Raw genomic sequence first — 23,112 nt, forward strand, 5'->3', positions numbered from 1 at the left:
CAAACAAACAACAAAACAAAACTACCCCCAAAAACCCAAAACAAAACCCTCCAAATATTATTATAAGTGTTGGGACAGATAAGACCATAGATAATACAAAATTTATTTAGAAAGTTTTTAAGTTTTTAATTTCACTCCAAAGATTAGTGACAGTTAGAGCCTGAACTCCCTGTGAAAAACTGACTACAAATTTCTTGGCCGTTGAGAGTTCCAGCAAAGCTGTGCTTCCTGTAGGTTTTGCAAAAGGGTAAAACATCTTGCTGCAACAGGAGTGAATTGCTGTCTGGGATGACTTGCTCAATTCAATTTGTGTTTTCACGGGTTATTAACAAGTCTGTCACCAATCTCAGTAACTGTGCTTTGTCATTCTGCTAACTCATAAACCTTAAATAACTTAAGAATTAAAAAGAAGCTGGCAAAGTGAAAAACAAGTATCCACAACCAACTTCATAAACACTCTCTTTTTGGTGCATTTTAAGTTGTTTCAGAAGGCAGCATTTCTAGTAGGTCACTTAAGAAGTCAAAAAAAAGTTGGCCAGGATAAGGAGGTCTTTATTTTTATGGCAAGATGTTAATGAGAATATTTGGACGGGGGGAAAGAAAAGTGAATTTGCATGCTCAGTTTTATGTTCAATTCCTAGTTCAAATAATATCCAAGCAGCATTCTTGTTTTTTCAGCCAGGGAAAACTATTGAAATATCAGTCAGCAAATAAGGGCTTCAGTGCATTTGTTTGCTTTCCTCAAAGTGCTCTGTTGAGTAATAGCTGTGACTTTACCTCTTTATGTTGCTTTAACCATCTGTCTAGCATCTGATCTGCGAGTGTTTGCACAGTATTAAGATAAGAGTGAGGTGGCACAGGAGAGTCAAATGATGGTAGAAATGTGGAATTGTAAGTGCATTGCTGACACTTCAGACCATTCTTGAATATTAAATTTTCCATGTGAGCTTGCACAGAAGAGTAGAGGTCGTTTTTCTAGGGTGTGTTATGCTGCCAGTTTGGTTTGGTTTTTGGTTTTGCTCCAGTATACTTGTCCCTTGATCATCCATGCTGTATGCATGCGATTTTGTTTGTGGGGTTTCTTTTAAGAGGAGACTTAAGCTCAGCTGATGGGAGAGCTTGTTCAGGGTCTGCTCAGAGCAGCAGAGATCCGCTCTGCCCACAGCAGTCCTTCAGGCATGACACTAGCAGGGACTGTACCCTCACACCATGACGTGCTCTCATGCTGCCCTCCAGAGTATGCAACATGCATCCTTGTCATCATGACTTAGAATGCTAGCATTAATTAAACAAGAAAAAAAACCCCCAACACCCAAAGGTGAGACCAAGAAAGGTCTCAAGGCTGTCAGGATGCCAGATGGGAAGCCTGGGGCAAATACCATGCAGTATGGACATGGCAAATACGCTTCAGAGATAACTAGTTGTCAGAGATAACTAGTCAGCAGTGTGGGCATAAACTAGACTGACCACTTGGCTTAACCTGATGTGATCATGGAAAGTGGTATAGCCAAAGCAGCATTAGCTCTTTTGGCATGCTGCTGGGGCTCTCTGTAATTAGCAGGAGCTGCTGGATCGTGCATTGAACCTAGAAAAACCACAGCTTGTCAGGTTACAGAGGAGACTGAGAACAAATCTGTACGTTCTGCTTTCTGCAGTTATCATCAGAAAGGTCATGTTTCCTCAGTCATGGCTGTGTTTTAATTTAATGCATCCTTGGTAAGATTCCAGAGACTTCTGTCTTTTTGTATTTAAATTGTCGTTATTAATCTCCTTATATTTTAATCTTTCTTCAGTAATGCAATTTTGTTGAATGGGTGAGTGAGCCTAAGTACAACTAGATGATTCCACTGCAGTAGTTACATGGTAGAGAAATCTTGATTTAAAGTAAGAAGACAGAATTTATAAATATACTCTCAGTCCTTTTAATGATAAACTGGCTTAAATTAAGAGGCTGTGCAAGATTGGAAAACAATATTAAAATGTAATTGATACCTTCAGCAGGTGATAACCTTACAAATCAAGTACACAGTGGGTATGCCTTTATAATTTGGGACAGGGAGCAAGGGGATCTTTATCTTAAATACTGGGGGTTATCTTCAAAGGGGGGAAGAAAAGGGGACGCTTGTGAGTAGTGGATGCAAAGGGCACCTGAACTGTGTCTTAATCTTGCAGCTCTCTTCTGTGCCACCATTTTATTTCTGATGTGGCGGTGCAGAAAAAATGAGTCCTTACTCATTACAAAATGAAGCCGTGCACAAATTTTGGTCCTCACGTAGGCAAAGAGGAGGTAATTGCCTTTGTTTAGTTTCATATTTGTCTGTGTGTATTGCTTGCCAAACCTTGCCTACATGCAACAATGTGAACTTGTAATGTGTGGGTTTGTTGCAGAATAAATATATTATCTAAGATTTTGTTTTGGTTGAAATTAAATTTAAGGTGTCTTGCTCTAAGAAGTTGCTTTGTAACGTTAGTGTTCGTGGAAGACTAGGAGTCAGTATTGATTAGGAATAAAGCAAGCAGATACTGCAGGGCTCCCTGAGTTAGTCTGTTGAAGGCCCCAGTTCCTAAGCTTCAAAACATGATGTTGTTGTTGAAGATTTGGATTCTCTGGCAAAAACTGCCAGTACTACTACATCTTTTTTAACTTTGTGATCTTGACAAAAGTTTGGTTGTGTCTAGGTTAAGGTCTGTAAGTTTACTTCACTGCATACATAAATAGGACTTGAAGACTGTTGTCCAGAGGTACAGTAGTGCCACCTCAAGAAATACGTGCCACAGCACGTATTTAGCTTTTTAAGCAATCATTTTATTGTTAAACACAAAACAAAACATCAAAAAAAACCCCAACCCCACAGGAACACAAGTGTCATAAATTATCAGGTTGGACATTTGCAAATTATGATACCGGGAACAAAAGCTGCCTAAAAAATCTTTGGTTTCATAATTGTAGTACAAAAGCTTCAGGCATAAATATCCATTACAATGAAACATGTAAAAAAAAAAATTAAAAAAAAAAAAGTAACACAGTTTTGCTGAGGGCAGTAGGGGCTTTTCAGGGTGCTGAGTGCTGCTTTGTGTGAGAGCTGCATTTGACTTCTTACCACTGGTGTCTGAAAGTAGCCAATAAACCAAACGCGTAGTGCTTCTAGCAGTTAAATTTTGCCTGGTTTTGTGTGTGTGCGTGTGTGTACATGTGTGTGAATCCCAAGTGCACACAAAATACGTAAGAAGGAGCAAAATCATACAGGAATTTTTCTTTAGCTCTTTCTATTAGCAGTTCTCCAGTTAGCCGTGCAAGTGTGGCACTAGCACTGTCCTGCTTGCTGTCCCAGCCGTGCGTGAGGTTAGTCACCCTGCTGCCGCCAGACGAGTGTCACAGTCCGTCCGTCTCGTACTGAGAAAAGTTAATGACAGCTTCAGAGTTAACTTCCTTTTCTGCCTTAACTTGCATTCATATTCTTTAAGCTAACGTCTTTGAAGTAAGATGCAGAGAATTACATGTGTGAAAATATACAGTTTCTGTGTAACTCTCATTTGTGGGAAGGAAAAAATACCCAGAACATGGTTCAGCTTAGTACTCCAAGTTGTACCATTTCTCTTTCAAATATAACTAATTTGCATGCAGATGTCATATCTTTAATAATTCTTTTATTATCTTAATAGTAAGTCTTCAGTCCAGAGACCGAATAGGCACAGGAGGACAAGTTGTGGATTGCAGTCGGTTATTTGATAATGATTTACCAGATGGGTAAGCGGGCATCACTGTGACGTAAATACAAATACAGCTCATACCACAGACTTTTGCAGTAATGGAAGTCAGTGTTCAAATAGGTTAATTTGTTTTTATTCTCGCACTTAGAGTTCTACAGTTTTGAATTTAGGAGCAGGAGATAAGTCAGCTAGGATACACAGAACAGTTAAGAGTTTGACCCTTGTCTTGTCTCTTCTTGGAAAACAGGAGGTGGCATATATGAGTAAATGCATTAAAAAATATACTTGTCTAAGAAAACATGTGTCTTTCAAATTATAGAACTGATAAACTAATATAATGTTAACTCACAGCCAGCAAACTGACTTCATCCATATAGTAGTTTTGTAGCAACGTAGTGAACACACGGGCCTGGCTGCCTTCTACAGCGCTGTGCAGAGGTATACACTACTAAAAAAATGGATCACTTTTTCTTCCATGTAAATCATAGTGAAGAAAACATGATTGGAAAAGGTAATGGAGCCTGAGTTCTTGCTGTATTTACCTGCCAAAGGCTGGGTTTAGGATTTTGATTTGTCCCTGTGAGAGTTAATGACATCATTAACACCTAAACCAGTTTTGCGAATACAGAAAAATGCTCTGTTTTAGGTTCTGGTGCTGTCATCAACTTTTTCAGAGCAAACACAGACCTTCTGAATGTGATTCTTGGCAGGTAAAGACAGGAGAAACTGATTTTTCAGATGATGAATTTTGAAACGTAAATTATCATCTAAGTCCTAAACAGCATTCTTTTGTTAATTTGTAGTCTGGAGAAGTCAAAAAACTTTTTTGAAAAATGCTTTTAAATTTTCACTTCAAAATGTTCCTTGTATAAATATTGCTTACTTAATTGTGTAACTGCAAAGCTAGCTGTATAGCCTCGTGTATTTTGGAGTGCAAAAGTAATAATAATTAAAAAGTCATGTTATTCGAAGGTGACTTTTTAATGAAAGCAAGTGGTACATGAAGATACTATGAAAGCACTTATTAGAATCAGTGGTCAAAAGAAGTTAAATGCATTATTAAACATGGTGTCTTCAAGAAGTTTCTTTATATGGCTGTTTGGATTTAACTAGAATTCAAATAGTTATCGAACATGAAGGTGTGATACTGTTAATGATATGCCTGGTTCCAAGGGAAGAATATGTAAAGTCAATTCTGAGTTGAACTTTCAGTTTTTTCCTGTTACCTTGTTCAGCTAACATGATTCATAATAGTGTAAGTCTTCCTGAGTTGGAATTTATGTTGGAAACATTTTGTGCCCTGGTTTCCTGGAAATACCACTCATGGCCTTATCTCTCAATGTCTGAATTCTAGGTGGGAGGAGCGGAGGACTGCTTCTGGAAGGATCCAGTATTTAAATCATATTACACGAACAACTCAGTGGGAGCGACCAACACGGTAAGAAATTATTTAGGAGACTGTGCATATGATGAGGTTTGCTTGCTGACCAGGAGCACTGAGCACAAGCGATTCTAAATGGCCCTAGTGGGTATTCGGCAATCCTCCTAGTCACTCCAGAAATGCTGTATGCTTTTCTTCTCTAACATCCTACTTCTTCAGTCTGCCTAATATTTAACCCGGAAGAATCACTTTGTTTTCTTGTAGAGCTGCTATGGTAGAACTCTATAAATACAGACATTACAATGTGCAGACGTTGTAAGGGATGAAGAAAAGAGAACATGAATAGCTGACAGACATTGTTTATGTACATGCTATGACCATGTAATCCAGAACTTTTAAAGCTGATTGTTACAGAGCATGTTTTGAAATCATGACGATCACCTTTTCTAATAACCATAGATGTGTGTTGCAAAGCTGTTCCTCAAACCAGTTTTGCTGTTACCTGAATGGTAGACAGTGTCATTGCGTATTTTTCAGACTTTTCTGCAGACCGTCTGTGCCTGCGGACTGTCTCTTCCATCCTCAATAAATATTATTCCAGTCTCTGTATGGATATATTTGAATTAAAATAATCTGTACTGTTAACGCTGCCAGCTCTGATATATATTTGCAGTTTTCAAGTGAGTGAAGGTACTGAACAGCTTTTTAATTTACCTATCTGTATTTTTCCTGGTATGTTAAAACACCTATTCTAAGCTCTAGACGCATTTACAGTAGAAAAACAGATGCAAAATACATAGTCTGTTTCGCGATTTCCTGTGTCCTTATCAAGCCCCCTTTAACCCATTTTAAATCCTTTTGAAAGCAGCATTGAGATATGAAACCCCGTAATTCAATGTTTCCTCTTGCAGTCAAGCTCTCAAGAACAACTGTTTTTTATCTTGCTTAGCCCTTTTTCACCATCCTCGCATAATAACCTTCCTTAAAAATTAGAAGGAATAACAAGGCCTGATCACTTCCTCAGCCCTATGAAGGCAAGGCGAGAAAGTTTGGGCAGTATGCTGCTCATTTAAAAAAAAAAAAAAAAAAAAATTATTTTACTCTCCGCACTCTGTTTTTTTTAAGGTGGGAACTGCTCATGTGATCATTTGATATGATCTTGATCCTGCAGCATCATATACGAAGTGTCAGGTCAGACCCTAATATAGGTGAGGAGGTTTACTAATTACTCTGGGAGGAACCAGTGGGAGCAAATAGAAGCTTTCTGCCTGTCATCGAGGTATCCTGCTCGACAAATCAACTGCTCAGTTCTGCCATCCACAAAGATTTCCTGAGAGCCCTCAGATGAAGCTTCCATTAAGTGTGTTGTGTAGTCCCGTGTCCAGTCAGCAATGCGATTTTCACCTTTTTCCCCACAGGCCAGCATCTGAATACTCCAGTCCAGGCAGACCGTTGAGCTGTTTTGTGGACGAGAACACTCCAATTACAGGAACGAACGGTGCGACCTGTGGGCAGTCGTCAGATCCCCGGCTGGCGGAGAGGAGAGTCAGGTCACAGAGGCACAGAAATTACATGAGCAGGACACACTTGCACACTCCTCCTGATTTACCTGAAGGATATGGTATGAAAATTAAAATTTTTTAATTGTAGGTCTCCCAAGAAACTGGGAAAATGGGTTGTGTCTTCTCATATGTAAGATCCTTTTAGTTCCTTAGTTTGGGGAAATCAGTCTGTGAGTTTTTGTATTGCATTTTTTTGTTCTTATAGGTATTAATTTATTTTGATTTCACAGAGCAAAGGACGACTCAGCAAGGTCAGGTCTATTTTCTGCATACTCAGACTGGTGTTAGCACGTGGCATGATCCAAGAGTACCTAGGTAAGAAACGATGGAAGTATCCTTAAGGTGTCAAATCAAAATAGTTTAAGCAGTACTCTCCTCAGAGTTTTCTCTAGTATTATATTTCTGACTCTTGGCCCCCTAATATATCATTTTAACAAGTCATTCATCAAAGTAAATTAGTCTCTCTTCCTCAGCCCTTCAAGTTGTTATTTTAATGCAAGGATGGAAAATCAAGAAATAAATTACAGTGCTGTTTTCAAAACAGGTATAGTTAACTGATTATAGATCTTGCATGTGAATTATAGCCAAGTCCAGGTTTTAATACTCTGCAAAATAATGAAACAAAAAGTAGGATCTGGGCACTTGCAAAAATTTAGGTTTATTGAGATACTTCAGTAAAAACTGGGTTGGTTTTGGTTTTTAATTCAGGCTTTCAAATTTAACAAGACCTGAGAAATTGGCAGCATATATTTATGAAGAACAAACTTGGTGACAAATAGGCTAGACAAATGGGATCGTTTTTGGTGGAGGAGCAGACGAAGGGGAGAACCTGGAAAACCTAGTGGATGACCCTTGTATGTTTAGACACACAGTTTGCAGTGAACTACAGTCTCATAATTGAATTAGCTTAAATTTACTTGTCTGTGAGAATTAATTGTCTTATGGTCGGACTACCAAACATAATTTACTCAAGGAATGGGAAACTTGGTACATTTTGAAGAAACTAATTGGAGGCACCGGGTCATAAAAAGCCTAGAAGCTGAAATGGCGAGTTGTGCTAGGATGTTGGGTTTTTTTAAAAAAAGGAAGGAAAAAAGGGAGGTTTTTTACATTTGAGTATGGTAGCAAGCATTTAAAAATGCACAAACTTTTTTACAGCAGGTTTCCTGTTACAGAGCAGAAATGAGTTGTTTGGTTTTTTTAAATAATGCTCTAACATGGATATTTCTAGAGTAATCATACATGCTTTCAAGCATCTCATTAGCAGCATATAAATGGGAAAGAATTTGGGGGAGAGGGGCAAACAGGTAGAGAAGCTGAGAGGCACTGACCTGTGATTTTAAAATACTCAAACTGCTATTTCTGTTGCAGCTATCTCAACACTTAAAAGAAAATAAATCCAAAGTGTCCTTTTAGTTTAGTGTCCTTATTTACACAATACACCTGTGTACATATTGTACACGATTGTACACGTGATTATTTCTGATGTGTTTGAAAGGAAGGAATGATAACAGAAATTATTGTTAGCTTCTGATTGTTCTTTAAAAAAACCCCAAGAAATCCTGTTGAAAATGATTACCTTCTAAAGTCTGTGGATGGTGTTGTAAAATAGCGTGTGTGATTTGAAATTAGCAGCCAGTGTTGGCATTTATGAGAACTGTAGCAACTTTGTCAGTTGCTGCTGGTGTTCGTTCCCATGAAAATGGATATTCCAGGAAGGATAAAGCACCTCATGGCCGTAACTTCACTGTATTTTCGAATGATTCTTTTGTTTTTATTACTGCTTTTGTGTTACAAGAATATGCTTTGCTTTGATGTGTTATCTGCAGACTTGAGGGTGCAATACAGCTGGTAGTTGTGCATTAGGAAGTCTGTGACTTGTGTATTATAAAAACTAGAAACTAGACTTCTCTAAAAAAAATTATATTAAGATCTTATTAAGTTTGCGATGTAATAGTTCTGTATAAAAATCTAAGTTAGCACTGCTCTTAGGTGTGGCAGCAGAAACTGCATGAGTGTCTCTGAGAACAAAATTTGGCTGTTTGCATGATGATAGAGTTTATGTCATTTCTAAGGAATATTGTATTTTTATGCTAATATGCCACAGTCGTTTAGTAAATAAAAATAAGCCCTACAGTTCAGCAGCAGTGTGTATACAGGTAATATCAGCAGAAGTTCAATCCCAGAGCCTTGTATTTCCATTAGTGGCTTCTCAGCCTTTTGAGTCCCTGCAGACGGCATCTTTTTAGCCATTCTGTCCCTCGGCTCTTTCCTCACCTCAACTCACATGATACTGGGAGATCTGAAGACTTACACCTTTAAAAAGAGCTGCACTTGTCAGTGTGAGGTATCTGAGGTGTGAATTACATACATGAAAAATCAGTAAGTGTACATTTTTGAAGACTAGTATTTGTTTTCAGTGAACCTCTGGAATGAATCCGCATCTTCCTCATTTCAGCAGAATTTTCTTGAGACCCATTAAGCTATCTCTGCATTGGTCAGGGCAGAGCTGAGTCGTTCATATAGTATTTTATTCGAAATATTTTGTTAAGAGAGTTGTTTGCTTCCCACTAGCACTTGGGGTTTTGGGGCAAAACCACCTGTGCTATACACACATATCCCATGTGTAATTCTTCATGGAAAGTATAACTCTTCAGAAATATAGTTTTGTTTTGTAGGAGTTTTTAAAGTGTGATTCAGAGCTCCTTACATGACTAATGTTGTTTTAAAAATGCTTTCTGTCAGAATTGCTGTAGAACTGCAATTCCATTTTGGCAAATATGGCAATGGTCTTTATTTTTGTTTTAAGCCTGTATTAATGTAACATTTGAAGATAGTTTGTAAAAATGAAGGTTATTTGATAAGAAATTTTTTTCCCCGCAGCATGTGTTCTGGGGTGTGTGTTTTTTCTTTGGTGGGCTTGCACCTTGGGAGTAGAGATTCCAGCTGAACAGATCAAGTTTCTGAAACAATACATTTTCTCAGACTTCATGGAATTGTTCTGTTACATTTACGCTTGTTTGGCTCAGAGGCCAAATGCTGAGGTATTTTTCATTTTATATTTGTTTTCACAGGGATCTTAGCAACATCAATTGTGAAGAGCTTGGTCCACTGCCTCCTGGATGGGAGATCCGAAATACAGCAACAGGCAGAGTTTATTTTGTTGACCATAACAACAGGACAACGCAGTTTACAGATCCACGGCTATCTGCTAACTTGCATTTAGTCTTAAAGTAAGTCTAAAGTCTCCGGCACATGTTGAGTGTAATAGAGGAAAGAAAGTGACTCTTGAGGGGTGCTAGATTTTATATCAAGATGTGTTCTGCCATTCAGTAGTTTTTAAAGTGTAGTGGCGGTGTTCTTTAACACACTACTAAGTTACTCTGTTACATAGCAAAGAAGACAGGTTTGATTGTTCTGGGGCGGGGGGGGGGGGGGAATCTCTAGCAGTATTTAGGCAGGAATGTGGCTATTGTGATGCCAAGAGTTGGGGGCAGCAGTTGGGGCAGCAAGTGCTATCCGGTGGAAAAGATTGGCCCGTAGAATTTTTTCTAACAGCAAGAGAGACACTTTCTTTCCTTTTCTTTATACTTCGTACTACTTTCAGTTATGGAGAATTTGTTTTCAAACATGAGGTTGCATTCAATAGCCAGCGGTGTGAAATACTGATGAGTTAGGTGAGGGTGCATAAGTGTCCAACTATTCTCCTGGAATAAAGGAGAAATAATTCAGCACCTACCTTCAGTTTTAGAGTAAGTCTAGTTGAGATGTTCTCAAAATAAGACACGAATAATCTAACTCAGATTTTTTGCAAAAAGAATAAAATAAAATAGGAACTGTATTTTTTCTGCCTTATCACATTTTCGTATAGCACTTTTAAAAAGAGAAGGGGAAACTTAAAAGAATTCTGGCTTTTTTTTTTATTCCCTAGGTAGTTATTTCACACTGGGGGATTTTCTACTAAAAATGGAAACCAAAAGGCAAACAATCCCCCCCCCCCCCCAAGCTGTTTGGGAGTTTGTATTGTTTCTCCTACTAACACCTTTTAATACTCTTGGGAAACACCGGTAAAGTATTGAGTAGGTGTTAAGTGGAAGAAACAATGAAGAGTTGGTTAGATAGAAAGCCATGCAGCCCTGGGCAAGGAGTAGGTAGGAGGAATAGTCCTTTTAAGGAAGTGAAGCATTGGGAAGAAAAGCTGAAGAAAAGAATAATGGGAACAAACACTGAAAAGACAAAACCGAGGAATGGAAAGAATATCCAGGAGGTCAACATATCTTTTGTGTAATACATAAAAGCTGGCTAGCCTTTGTCTGCCCAATATACATTTGAACTTAACACCCCAAGAGGGGGAAGAGTCTAATTATTGACAAATATGTATTTTGTTTAGAGAAATCATTGGTTATGTACATGTATATTACAGAATTTCAGTAAGCTCCCATCATCCAGACAATTTTGATTCTTTTTTTTTTTAATTTAAAACAAAGAAATCGCTACTAATTCTAGCTGAATTTAGATTGGTAGTTTCAAATGAACATGATCTTGAAAAAAACTTGCCAGTGGAGGAGCATGTTTGTGTTTGAAACACAGAAAAGTTCATTAAATTAATTCAGATGTAGATATTTTACCTGCAGAAAAACTTCAGACCCTCTTAGCTACAGCAGTGCAATTCTTAAACTGTAGAAAATTCAGTTAACTGGACTATATTTGAAAAACTGTCCTTCACAGGTAGGTTTATGTTTAAATGGCAGTAGGGTCATAGTGGCTAGTTCTACATGTATTGTGGAGGACAAATACATAGCTAGCTTTATCTGGAAAATCCAATTTGACTTTCAAGTTCCAGAATCACAGAACCATTTTGCATTTCTTTAAGTTTAAAGTACTGCTACAGTGTGCTTAAGTTTTTCATTTGTACATCTGTCTTTCATTAGGGAAGGATTTCAGAAATTCAACCGACAGTGTCATCAGCAAAGTCTGCTGCCTGATAAATCTTCTCTGGTGTTTATTCTTTTATTGCACCAAACAGGATATGTGAAAGCTTCTCCCCACCCCCTTAAGCCCACCTCCTTATTTGTTCTTTAAAAAAAAAAAAGCAACCCCCCCCCCCCCCCCCCAAAAAAAAACTAGTTTGCCTTAGGCCTGTCGTTTTGTAAATTATCTGAGAAATAAGTTTAGTATTTGGGTGGGATGGGTGTGATAGTGTTTTAGGTTCAAAGGCATAATAAAAAGTTTAGTCTCAGTGATACTGACTTTTCTATTGAGCTGAGTAAAGCAGTTTGTTCTTCCAGTGATGACATTATAAGTTATAAAAATAATCAAACTTGTTACCCAGTTCTGTCTTAAAGTATTGGCCAAGAGTTTGTGATAAGTTTTGATAGTTATGGCACCTGAAAAGTACTTAGCTATATCCTTAAAGCGCTGTACAGAATCAAGCCTAGTCATTCAGCTGTGAAAACAAACTAAGAAATTAGATTTAATTACTTTAAGCACTGCAGATTGTTTAGCTAATACTGCACTGATTATTTTTAGTCTAATATGGAGGATAACATTTTATTTTTCTCCTCCTAGTACTGCCCTATTTTAGATTGGTTTAATTTGATGCATAGATCTTAAGTTCATGCTCATTTCAGAGATTACATTTTCTTTAAGACTGACATTGACTAGCTTTGTGTTTAGGGGACTGTGTCTTTTTTACTCTTAAAGGTAGTATATACTAAAGTGAGCATACGTTCATAATTACAACCTTCTCTGGTAGGCATGTACAAGGAATACTTTTTCAGATGCTCGTCCTTATGGGATTAGAAAGTTCAGAAGATAGAACAAAGATTTTGCTTTAATTTGTATATCAAGTAAATACAGTTTAAGTGAGATTCATATTTAAAACTAAACACAAGTGAAAAGAAATTACCATGCACATAGCACAAATGACAGAGCCATATTCTGGAACCACATCGAGTGTGTGTCTCTAAACTATTGTCGTGACTTGGTTTCTCAGGAATGACTTAAAATAACTGTAGTTTATTGTAAGACTAATGTGATCAGCTTGAGAATAAAGTTAAGGTAGCCTTATTTAAAAAAAAAAAACCAAACAATGAAAAAACAGAAGCAAACAACAAAACACAGTGAAACAAACAAAAATCGATTAAGCTAATGTCTGAATTTTTGCATCCTAGGGCATAATAACAAAGTAGGATTTCTGTGCATTATTCCCTCCTTAGAGCCCAGGAGTAAAGAGGTATTATTATTAATATTAAGCTTTGAGTTATTGCTGAAGTGATCTAAAATGTGTGCCATTGCAGGGGTTTCTAAATGTTAGGCTTGTAAGACTACTGATAAAGATTTCCTGATCACCTGGTGTTGGTTTCCTTTAAGGGTCGGTTGTGCAAAATTGCTTGAAATAGGTTTGCAAATAACAGAATAGCTGTCAGAACCACAAGGCAAACTGGGAATACCCCCACTCCTTTTTTTAATTGCTAATTTTCAGTGTTCCTGTGGTAAAAGCCTGCTGGAGGTGAATTTGGTTGGCCAGGAGAGCCTTCTAGTAGACCTCATTTCAAAATGGACAACAGGTTGAAATTTTAAAATATATTAAAACTGTGTTTGGTTCCATGTAATATTTTTTGGTCTTTGATATTGAAAAAAACCCCAATTTATTAACATTCCACTGGAAAACATTCTGAATTGTAACCTTTCTTATTTATCCATTAAATTTAGGGTATTCTCATGTGTTCCACACAGAGATATTCTTCTCATGGTTTAGGTAAAATACAGCTTTTATCCTGTGTTGTTTGGAAATACCATACTAAAAAGCTATAAAAATATCCACGTATGACACAAGAGAGGACATCTCTGCAACACGATTAATTTACTTTTCCTAGTAAGAAGTTAGGTTTACAAAATCTCTTAGAATTGCTAGTAAAAATACTTATTTATCTGTGCCAATTAGTTACATGTGAACTCCCACATTCCTGTGGTCCAGACTAGGCCAGGTACAAGGGACAAGGTCCTTGCCAAGCTGCCAGTACAAACATCTTTTTGTAAGCTTAGTCTTTTTCAGACAAGCCATTTAAAACAGACTATGGTATTGACTGTAGATTAGAGGCATAGTGTTTGGCAGATCCCTGAATTTTAAAATGGAGGAAGGCAAAACATGCAAAGGAAATAGGGAAATGGTATCTGAGAAACTCAGTGTCAGCAGCTTAGCAGTAAAATTGTATGGATAATACCTTATTATATAGTGCTATAACCTTTTACGTACTTTGTAGAGTAGTACTAATAGAAATAACAAACCCTAAAAACAACCGATAGTTGCCAAGAAAGACAGAAGCGTATGTCTTCAGTCAGGATAAAATCTCTGAATTTATTTTTTACTGGACCTGAACATTTTTACCGTAATCACACTAATAGTCATAGTAAATTGAAAGTAGCTTAGTTACAAAGACTTAACCTTTAAGAAAAGTCTCAAGAAAACAGGGGATGTATGACTTGAATATCTGCAAACAGCTGTGTTTGTTTCTAGCCGCCAGAATCAACTTAAAGATCAGCAACACCAGCAGCAGCAGCAGGTAGTGTCCCTGTGTCAGCTTCCAGATGAGGCAGAGTGTCTGACTGTGCCAAGGTACAAGCGAGACCTAGTGCAGAAACTCAAGATCCTGAGGCAAGAGCTGTCACAGCAGCAACCTCAAGCTGGCCATTGTCGTATTGAGGTCTCCAGGGAAGAGATTTTTGAGGTAATTTGAGAATTCGACCCATTTCTTAACATTGAGGGAAGGGGAGGAGGGTTGTTCACAACTGTCTAAAGAAGTCATTCAGTTAGACGAAATCTTGAAGTCTGGAGTTAAAGATGGAATTTTACCGGTGGCAAATGGGAAGAGGAAGTATTTCAAGGGGATGTTAAGAACAGTTGTTTACTTAAAGTACATGTATTTACCCTGTAGTGAAAAAGAAAAATGAGGAGAGCGTTCCCTGTGGCTGGAGATGTACAGACTGTGGCAGGGACTGAGGAAGGAGTCCAAGCACTTCATGTATTTGGAGATACTGTCTCACTTCTTCCTTGAATATTAATGTCTGTTACAGAGGGAATGTTACAAATTAAAAACCAAACAGTTACTAGTGATCTTTGATCTATTGTAACTTAAGTAAAATTACTATTGAACAGCATTCATCTTTGGATTCCTGAGCATTTATCTGAATTCTGGTTGATGGGGTTTTTTTCTTCTTTTTTTTTTTCTTCCCAGAATCAGACCAATTTTATGAATTGTCTAGGCTTCTGAATGACCAGAGATGCCCACAGTGGGATATCTGCGTTTTATTTTGTGACATTATTCAGCAGAATAATTCTTCTGCTGAATTGATTAAACACAGTTATAATTCATTGGCTTTTTCTGGAGAACAGTCTGTCTTCTTGAACTTTATCACCCATCCCCCCCATCCCCGTTGCATTTTTACCCCACCCACAAACTTGATAGCCCCACTGTGTTGTCACAGTTTTTCCCAGCAAAGAAAGATTTGTGTTGGTCTTCCCTTTGGAGACAGTCAAATCAGGTCATAATCAACTAAAGAAAGGGAGGAAAGGCTGCTGTACAGAAGTGAAAATTACTATGTTCTTGTTCTGAAAACTAAGTCAAGTATGTTGGGTCCCAGGTGCACCCACCTTTTCTGTTCTGCAAAGCCAAAGATTAGAGCACCCATACTGGACATAAATAAAAACTAGAAAATTTGGTTTTAATTCCTTTTTTAAAATTAGCATTTGTTTTGCCTCTTTCAGCTTTCTTTTTGCATTTTCTTGGTGAAGTCTTACCAATAGAGGAATAGTTCTGTAGATTTACTGGGATGGCATTGTTGCTTCCATTCTTGAGATGCTTCTTGAAGGTTTGCACATGTGTTATACCCAGAGTAGAAGCTCCACTGTTGGCTTTTCAGACTACAAAAATTGTGAGCCTTTACGCAAAACAAAAGGAGTTTACTGACACAAATTTTAATTTTTTTATAAGTTATGTGAGAATGAGAGAGAGAATGTTCTGATCACTGTAGACCTCTGGCAATTTAACAGAAGGTGGTGGTTCTCGCGTATCTGTTTTATTTGGCAAGTGTTATCATATTTGTAGAAAACTAAGTAACAGTCTGTGATTTGAGAAACTGGTTAGTATCTAGGAAAATAGTATCCCCTTTAATAGTATCTCCTTCGGACTTGGAGTCTGAGACTTCCTTCATTTCTAATAAACAGTTGTAGCTTCTTGTCTGTAAATAGCAGTTAATAAAAGAAAGTGTTATGTGTTTACAGGAGTCCTACAGGCAAGTGATGAAGATGAGGCCAAAAGACCTGTGGAAACGATTAATGATAAAATTTCGTGGTGAGGAAGGCCTTGATTATGGAGGTGTTGCCAGGTAAACAGTCGGTCCTCTGTTTCTTCCCCCGCACCCCAGCCACACCAACTACACTTGTGCTTTGAATCCTAAGCCAGCCTAGTATCAACTCTGTTTCTTTTTACATTATTCTTATTTATATTTATTTCTGTAACACATTGTATGTCAGAAGAATATGTATTTTCAGATAGTCTTTTAAAGGAAAAACTGCATCAAAATAACCCTCATTTATTGGAAAAAAATCAAAATGCATGTTACAGATCACATCAGACATCTATCATATATGTGAGACAGGCTTTTGGTATCTGTTGAAATTACCATATTTTTCTTTGGTTAGTAAAGCTTGGGTATCTGAGAATTTATACTACTAAATACTTGGCTTTGTGGCAGAACTTTGATCAAAAATAAGCTTTATTGCAAATTGTCACTACTGTTTGAAGCAAAATGTTAAAAACTAGCAGTTAGTATGCAACTTAAGCCTGTCAATAGTCTGAGGTTATTTTTCTCTTGCTTATAAAAAGTGACATTTATTGATTGTACGAAGATGTTCTTCACATTTTAAAACAGTGTTAGGAATTTTATTGGCCAATTGCACAGATGCTGGTTTACTTCACTGAAAATATTCCCCACCTTTGGCATGTGGATCTACTCTCTCTAAATGAGTGTGACTCATTTAGGAGTATTCATTGTTTGCATTGAACTGCATTTTTTTACCATTAGTATTCATTTCAAAGTACAGACAATGTTCCCAAACATCCCTTCTGCATCTGTAGTTGGTGTGTGGCAAGTAACCGCTGGAACCTAGGCTGTTATGTTGCTTGTGTCTTCATGAGTTTGCAAATGGCCAGTAGAGTTTTCACTTCATCCATTCCTAAATATTTTAACATGCTAATTAGCCATAACTAGTAAAACAGTCTTGTTGAATCAACTACTATTAATTGTTTGATGATAATAATAGCATTTAAAATAAAGTAGTTACAGATGCTATTGTGCACTATTTTTCAAAGTATCTGCTAGTATTTTTCAGCATGGGTTTTGTTTCTAGTCTGTATGCCATGGAGCCTTTGCTGTCTTCCATACATGAATACAGGAAGACGAAGCTAGAAAGTGTTACAGTTTTGCAATTCTTAGACCATTATTTACTGATTTGTGAACATGCGATTAAAACTTTAACTAAATATATCCATTACCTGAAGACGGTTTATATTAAAAACTTCAAATTGAACGTATCTGTAGTATAGTCAATAGAATACATAGTGTCTTGTCTTTAGTGTGTAATGGATGATGGAGAATCATAGTCAGAAACTCTCTTGGAAATAAGTAACCTGGAGCAAAATCTTGGAAGGCTGGGAAATAAATCAGCTGTCAGGTGCTGTGCAGTTACTGAGCCAGTAAAAATAATTCCGGTTTCAGCCTTATCTAAGCATGTTCAGAGATAACTTCCTTCACATTTATGTTGTAACAGTAGGATTAAAAAAATCATACTATTTTGAAAAGATTCTCAGTGTTGGAATGCATTTGTCTAAAGTACACAATAAATTATTTTATTTTCTTCAGGGAGTGGCTCTACCTATTGTCACATGAAATGTTGAATCCATATTATGGTCTCTTCCAATATTCCCGAGATGATATCTATACACTGCAAATCAACCCAGACTCTGCAGTCAACCCGGTATGACTGGTAGCATGAGTTCTGTAAAAGATCATTTTGTGACTAAAAAATAAATACATCTGGAGTGTGTTCTAGACTTAGGAACCTAATTCTCACATTAGTATTGCTAGAGACTGAATTTGTGCAATAATATGATAATTTCTTCTTAGTACTGATCAAAGAAACTTCTCAAATGTGTTCTTAATTTTCTGTAAGATGTCAATTTATGTTTCCTTTGGGAGAAATTAAGTTTATTTTGATTCTTAGTAGTAAGACTTCTGGATGGGAAGCAATACACTCAATTTGCTGTGTATAAAACCAAACAAAACAGAAAGCTCTGGATAGGGTTTTGGGTTTGGGTTGGTTTTTTTTTTTTCTTTTCTTTGTATTGAAATATTTCATATTCAGCAGATATAACCTGGAGGTCTTAGTTAGCTGAATGGCTTGGTCTCTTCTTTCTATTCTAGGAACACTTATCATATTTCCATTTTGTTGGACGGATAATGGGGATGGCTGTGTTTCACGGACACTATATTGATGGGGGCTTCACGTTGCCTTTCTATAAGCAGTTGCTAGGGAAGCCAATTACTTTGGATGATATGGAATTGGTTGACCCTGATCTGCATAACAGCTTAGTCTGGATACTGTATGTATTGTGTATTATATCTCACAATGTTAGAATTCTGTCTCGGTTAACGCGTGATAATGTTCCTAAATCCAGTTGAAAAGAAATGAAGTGTATTTTGATCTGCTCAGGCAGATTTAAGAAACATCTTTCTTGTACAATTCAGCTTCTTTAAGGCTTAACATGCTCAAGGTATTCAAATTTGGGGGGCGGGGAGGGGAGATAAATGATTACTGAACTGTAAAGTGCTCGGTTCATAAATTTTAATTTATTTATTTTGCCTATTTTTAACAGTAACATGTTTTTAAAATATAACATTGAAATTTTGATAATGGTTTTAAAATATAACATAGTAAAAATGTATGTTCACCTTTTGCTACCAAGCAGTAATTTGAAATGCTATTGAAAAACTAAATTGTGATGTCTGTCAGATATATTATGGCTGTAATATGTTTGCAGAATATGTTTTCGCTGAGTCACTTGCTTATTTCTTTCCACCAGTGAGAATGATATCACAGGAGTCTTGGACCATACGTTTTGTGTAGAACACAATGCATACGGGGAAATTATTCAACATGAACTGAAACCCAATGGCAAAAGCATCCCCGTGACAGAGGAAAACAAAAAGGAGTATGTCAGGTACATGAATATCTTTTCCGAAGTTTTTTATATTTCCTGTGGTGGGGAGGAACTTTTACTTATTTGATGTAATTGATAGTGTTATGTTGTTGGTTTTTTTCTAAGGGTAGTAGTGCAGTGGTGGTGTTGTGTGTATTCCTGTCAGTAAGGTCTTTTTTTTTTGGCTGGATAAATTGCAGGTTTATTGTATTTGAATACATCTTTCACAAAACCAATTTGCACTTGCTTGCAGACTTTATGTAAACTGGCGATTTTTACGAGGAATTGAAGCTCAGTTTCTGGCTCTACAGAAGGGATTTAATGAAGTAATCCCACAACATCTGCTGAAGACATTTGATGAGAAAGAGTTAGAGGTCAGTCCACTAATGTTACGTTATGTCGTCAAGTGTAACAATAAAAGCCTGAGGCATTCTTCTGAGACTGAGTAACGTGCGAAGTTGTATCCCCGGTGCTTTAGGGGTTTGCAGGTGCGCTATTGCAAGAAATACAGTTAGTATAAGAGGTTACCAGGTCACGCAGTCACTGAGACTGCGTGTACCTTCCACTGAGAGCTACGAGAGGGTTTCTCCAGGCAACATTTCATAGCAACTGCAGAAGTGGTAGAAAAGGAGTCCCTCTCCTATACCTGAAAACCCAGCTGAACCTACTGAGAAGTATCTGCAGTGACCTCAGATTGTTTCAGAGAGAGTTACTCCAGCAGAGGTGGTGGTGCATATTTCTCATGGTACAGTTTCACAATATTAATTCAGTGCTGCCAGGAAAATAGGCTGTCACTCCCTTCCACCTCCCACCGCTTGCTCCCAGCCCTTCCAGTGTGCTGCACTGACTTTGGTGTCAGGCAGCTATGTGGTTTTGCAGAGCTGAGTTATGCCAGACTAAATTGGCCCTGTAAATACAGCGTAAGGAAAGGTGCTGTTTGGCGCTGTCACTGACGTGCTACAAAATGTCAAGATTGGCATCCAAACAATATCCTCTCAAGGCAAATCCCATAGATCCCAAGCTTGTTTTAAAACTGAAATCTAATATACAGTCTGTTAGCCGTGGAGCTGAGGTTTTTGCCATATAAAATGGCCACAAGGTAAATTATTCTGTTCACTGTACTAGAATGTCAGTGATTGCTTTTCTTTTATCCTGAATATTCTCACTCAACAGCAGTGAGCCAGCCATCCTGTTAACCTAGAATCATTTTGTGGATGCAGAATAAGAAAGGGGAAGATCCAGTGTTCTTACTAGAAAATGTCTTCGTAATCATACTCCTGTTGAGCTTAAACTGATCCATTGTGGATCTCCATTTTAGAAGCGCTGAAAGCTCTTCATCAGGAGAGAAGTCTGATTTGTATTACATGTGTTGTGTGACAAGAACAAGATTACTTCTGAGAGTCCAGAGTTGGACCAGCCAAACCACACCCTCAGCTACGCTCTGGAAAGAAGTAGAGTTCAAATGTGAATTATGCATGCACTTTCACACATGAGTGGAATCTGTGCTTCTGTTATTTAATTGACAGGTCAAGACACTTTCGTATAAGCTTATGGAACGGTTGATTTTTATTTTTTTTTAATTTGAATTGAGGCCATTTGAAAAATGGATTGTGTACAAAGGTAAGATTTAAAAAAAAAAAGTTATACTTCTGCAGTGCTTAAGATCAGTGAGAGGTTATAATTTGCCTTTGGTATAAAATCTGTCATTTTTTCAAATTCAGTTATTCATCATTTGGCTAGCTCCCAAACAATTTTTATGTTTATCAATGATGAAATATTTGATTATATTTTAAATTTACAGCTCATCATTTGTGGACTGGGAAAAATTGATGTTAATGACTGGAAGGCAAATACGAGGTTAAAACACTGTACCCCAGACAGCAACATCGTGAAATGGTTCTGGAAAGCTGTGGAGTTTTTTGATGAAGAGAGGAGAGCACGACTTCTCCAGTTTGTGACTGGCTCATCCAGAGTGCCTCTGCAGGGCTTCAAGGCATTACAAGGTAAGTTTCTCCGGAAGTAACTGCAAATGCCTGTGCTTGGAGGAAGCAATAGGACACATCACAGAAACATTAGCTGAAAATGAGGCTGGTTGGCCGCAATGTGACTTTTTAAGTGTGATTTTTAATGGTCTGATGAATAACAATCACAAATAGTCTTTTGTGTGTGTTTATTACCTTGGTATTCAGCTGTAAATGGCTCTTTTGTTTCAGTTATGTGCTTCCTTCTCTGGCAAGAAGTTCTGATCAGTGGAGATCTTAGTGGGGTTCTCCTCCTGGTTTTCCTAGAAGCCTGTTCTTTAATTTCTATCTTTTACAAGCCCTCATCACCTGTACAGCTCTGGGACCAGAAAACACCAACATGCAGTGTTCTTGCGATTCTGACAGCAGAGGCACATCGTAATGCTGACTACTCTTACTGTAAGAGTGACATAATCACAGGCAGCACAGGCATCAGAAATGATCACCTTAATTACCAACATGTCTTCTGAACTTAAGTTGAAGCTCTGGGTCTCTGTTGTAGCAGCTCTGGCTGCAACCCATGCTGCTTTGTTAACACAGTAGTTATTCTATTTTACCCTCTCACAAGATGAGAGAAAACTGCCCAGGGGAAACATTGACCATAAGCCATTTTAACAAGTAGAAGACTCCAGCAGAACACAAATGCTATGATAACAGCTGCTATGTACAAAAGCCAGTTGCTGTAGAAATTTCTTCTATCTGATAACGAAGGGATAACGATGAAGCCCTCCTTTTCTTTTTCCTCCCTTCTTGAGCTCTGAAGTGTTCAGGAGCTTTAGAAGCTCAGGAATATTGAGGGTTTTTTAAGGCTCTAGTTACTTTAAGCCAAGTATGGTACTTTTAAGTGATAAGCATTTAAATAATATTGCAAAGGGTGGAGGGACTTGTTTAGGCAAACCGTGTAACTGTTAACCACCTCAGAACAGTTACAAGTAACATTAACCTTACTATTGATCTGCATACTGTTACTGTAACGGACTGAGCTGTCTGGAGGATGGTAATGGAAGTAATGCCACTTTAACGTCATCTGCACTGCAAGTTTTAGTATGACTATACTAGTAAAACAAGTATTTCTGTGAGCAAATGAAGCCTGCTTTCCTACAGATTTGAACGTGAAGGTTGTCATGTTTTAGACCAAGTTGTAGTACTAACACAGCACAACAAGCTCACATTCTTATTTAACAGCAGAGAGTCCCCATGAGAAAGACTGACCCTGTGGATTATACTCTTTAATGTCTCTCTACTCAGGCAAGAATTCCAGTTTTGCTAAGGTTAGGGCATTTATAACCTCTTCTGTCCTTTGTGAAATCTTCAACGTATACTAAGTCTAAAAGACTGCTGTGCTGCAGTCTTTTTTCTTTAGCAGAGAGATTAAGGGGATCTATATATAGTCAGATTAATTTAATAAAATTTTAAGAAGTTGGTATTGTGACTCCTCTATCGAATTTGAATGGAATTGGCCACTACTTAAGACCTGTTACAAAATGAGGACAGATACAGCTGCCTAAGTTTTGTTCCTCAGGAAGGGTGAGAGAACTTAAATTCAAAACTGTTAGAATTATGTCGTGCACTGTGTAAAACAGGCTTTTTATTCTTCCTTATCAATGCTTTGTTCTTGTTTATCTCTCAGTGGTTTAAATAGCTGCATGGTTATCGTGTGTGGGTGGAGGGGAGGAGGAATCAGTCTGATAAGTGCTGTTTGTTCTAATTTTTTTCCTGCCTGTTTATGATTTCAGCTTTCCTTGTGCATAGCTTCTCTTTTTTTATGGTTTTAGTTACTTTTTTTGTTGTTGCAGTGCAACAAAGACATTTCATATTATGCAGTACAGTAGTAGTAGAGATCTTTCCTGGATTTTCAGGTGCTGCAGGCCCACGACTATTTACAATACACCAGATTGATGCCAGCACTAACAATTTGCCGAAAGCTCATACCTGGTAAGACTTTTTCGGGTCTCTGTTGTGATATATAGAATAATACCAATTTGTTGTCTCTGTATTTTGAGCAGTCTTCCCCCCTGCCCCCTTTTCTGACATAACAAATGCTATCTATTACAGAGTCATAAAGGTGTGAAAACTAAAGATTGCTTTTATTTATATGAAGTTCTGTTGGCTTTGTTAAGTATTGCTTTGTCATCATTTCAAGTACATTAAATGAAGTGTAACAGAACTTTGCTAGG

General features: G+C 37.6%; 1 protein-coding gene across 5 annotated transcripts in view; it reads left to right on the forward strand.

Annotated features, from left to right (window-relative positions):
- SMURF2 (SMAD specific E3 ubiquitin protein ligase 2) overlaps nt 1-23,112 on the forward strand; it is a 67,676-nt gene that overhangs the window by 40,579 nt on the left and 3,985 nt on the right. For 4 of the 5 annotated variants that reach the window (XR_008238380.1, XR_008238379.1, XR_008238381.1 and 1 more), the window contains exons 6-18: nt 3,664-3,748; nt 5,066-5,149; nt 6,511-6,713; nt 6,885-6,969; nt 9,729-9,887; nt 14,174-14,384; nt 15,938-16,041; nt 17,578-17,692; nt 18,139-18,317; nt 18,798-18,935; nt 19,168-19,288; nt 20,716-20,917; nt 22,795-22,870. Coding sequence is in view for 2 of the 5 variants with exons in the window: in XM_052808953.1 (XP_052664913.1) it covers nt 3,664-3,748; nt 5,066-5,149; nt 6,511-6,713; nt 6,885-6,969; nt 9,729-9,887; nt 14,174-14,384; nt 15,938-16,041; nt 17,578-17,692; nt 18,139-18,317; nt 18,798-18,935; nt 19,168-19,288; nt 20,716-20,917; nt 22,795-22,870 (1,762 nt within the window). In the remaining 3 variants the exon portion in view is untranslated. Of the gene's footprint in view, nt 1-2,172; nt 2,288-3,663; nt 3,749-5,065; nt 5,150-6,510; nt 6,714-6,884; nt 6,970-9,728; nt 9,888-14,173; nt 14,385-15,937; nt 16,042-17,577; nt 17,693-18,138; nt 18,318-18,797; nt 18,936-19,167; nt 19,289-20,715; nt 20,918-22,794; nt 22,871-23,112 lie in introns of all 5 variants that reach the window. The other variant, XM_052808954.1, reaches the window with a different exon arrangement.

This window comes from Harpia harpyja, chromosome 14, assembly GCF_026419915.1.
Source record: "Harpia harpyja isolate bHarHar1 chromosome 14, bHarHar1 primary haplotype, whole genome shotgun sequence".
Classification (NCBI taxonomy): Eukaryota; Metazoa; Chordata; class Aves; order Accipitriformes; family Accipitridae; genus Harpia; species Harpia harpyja.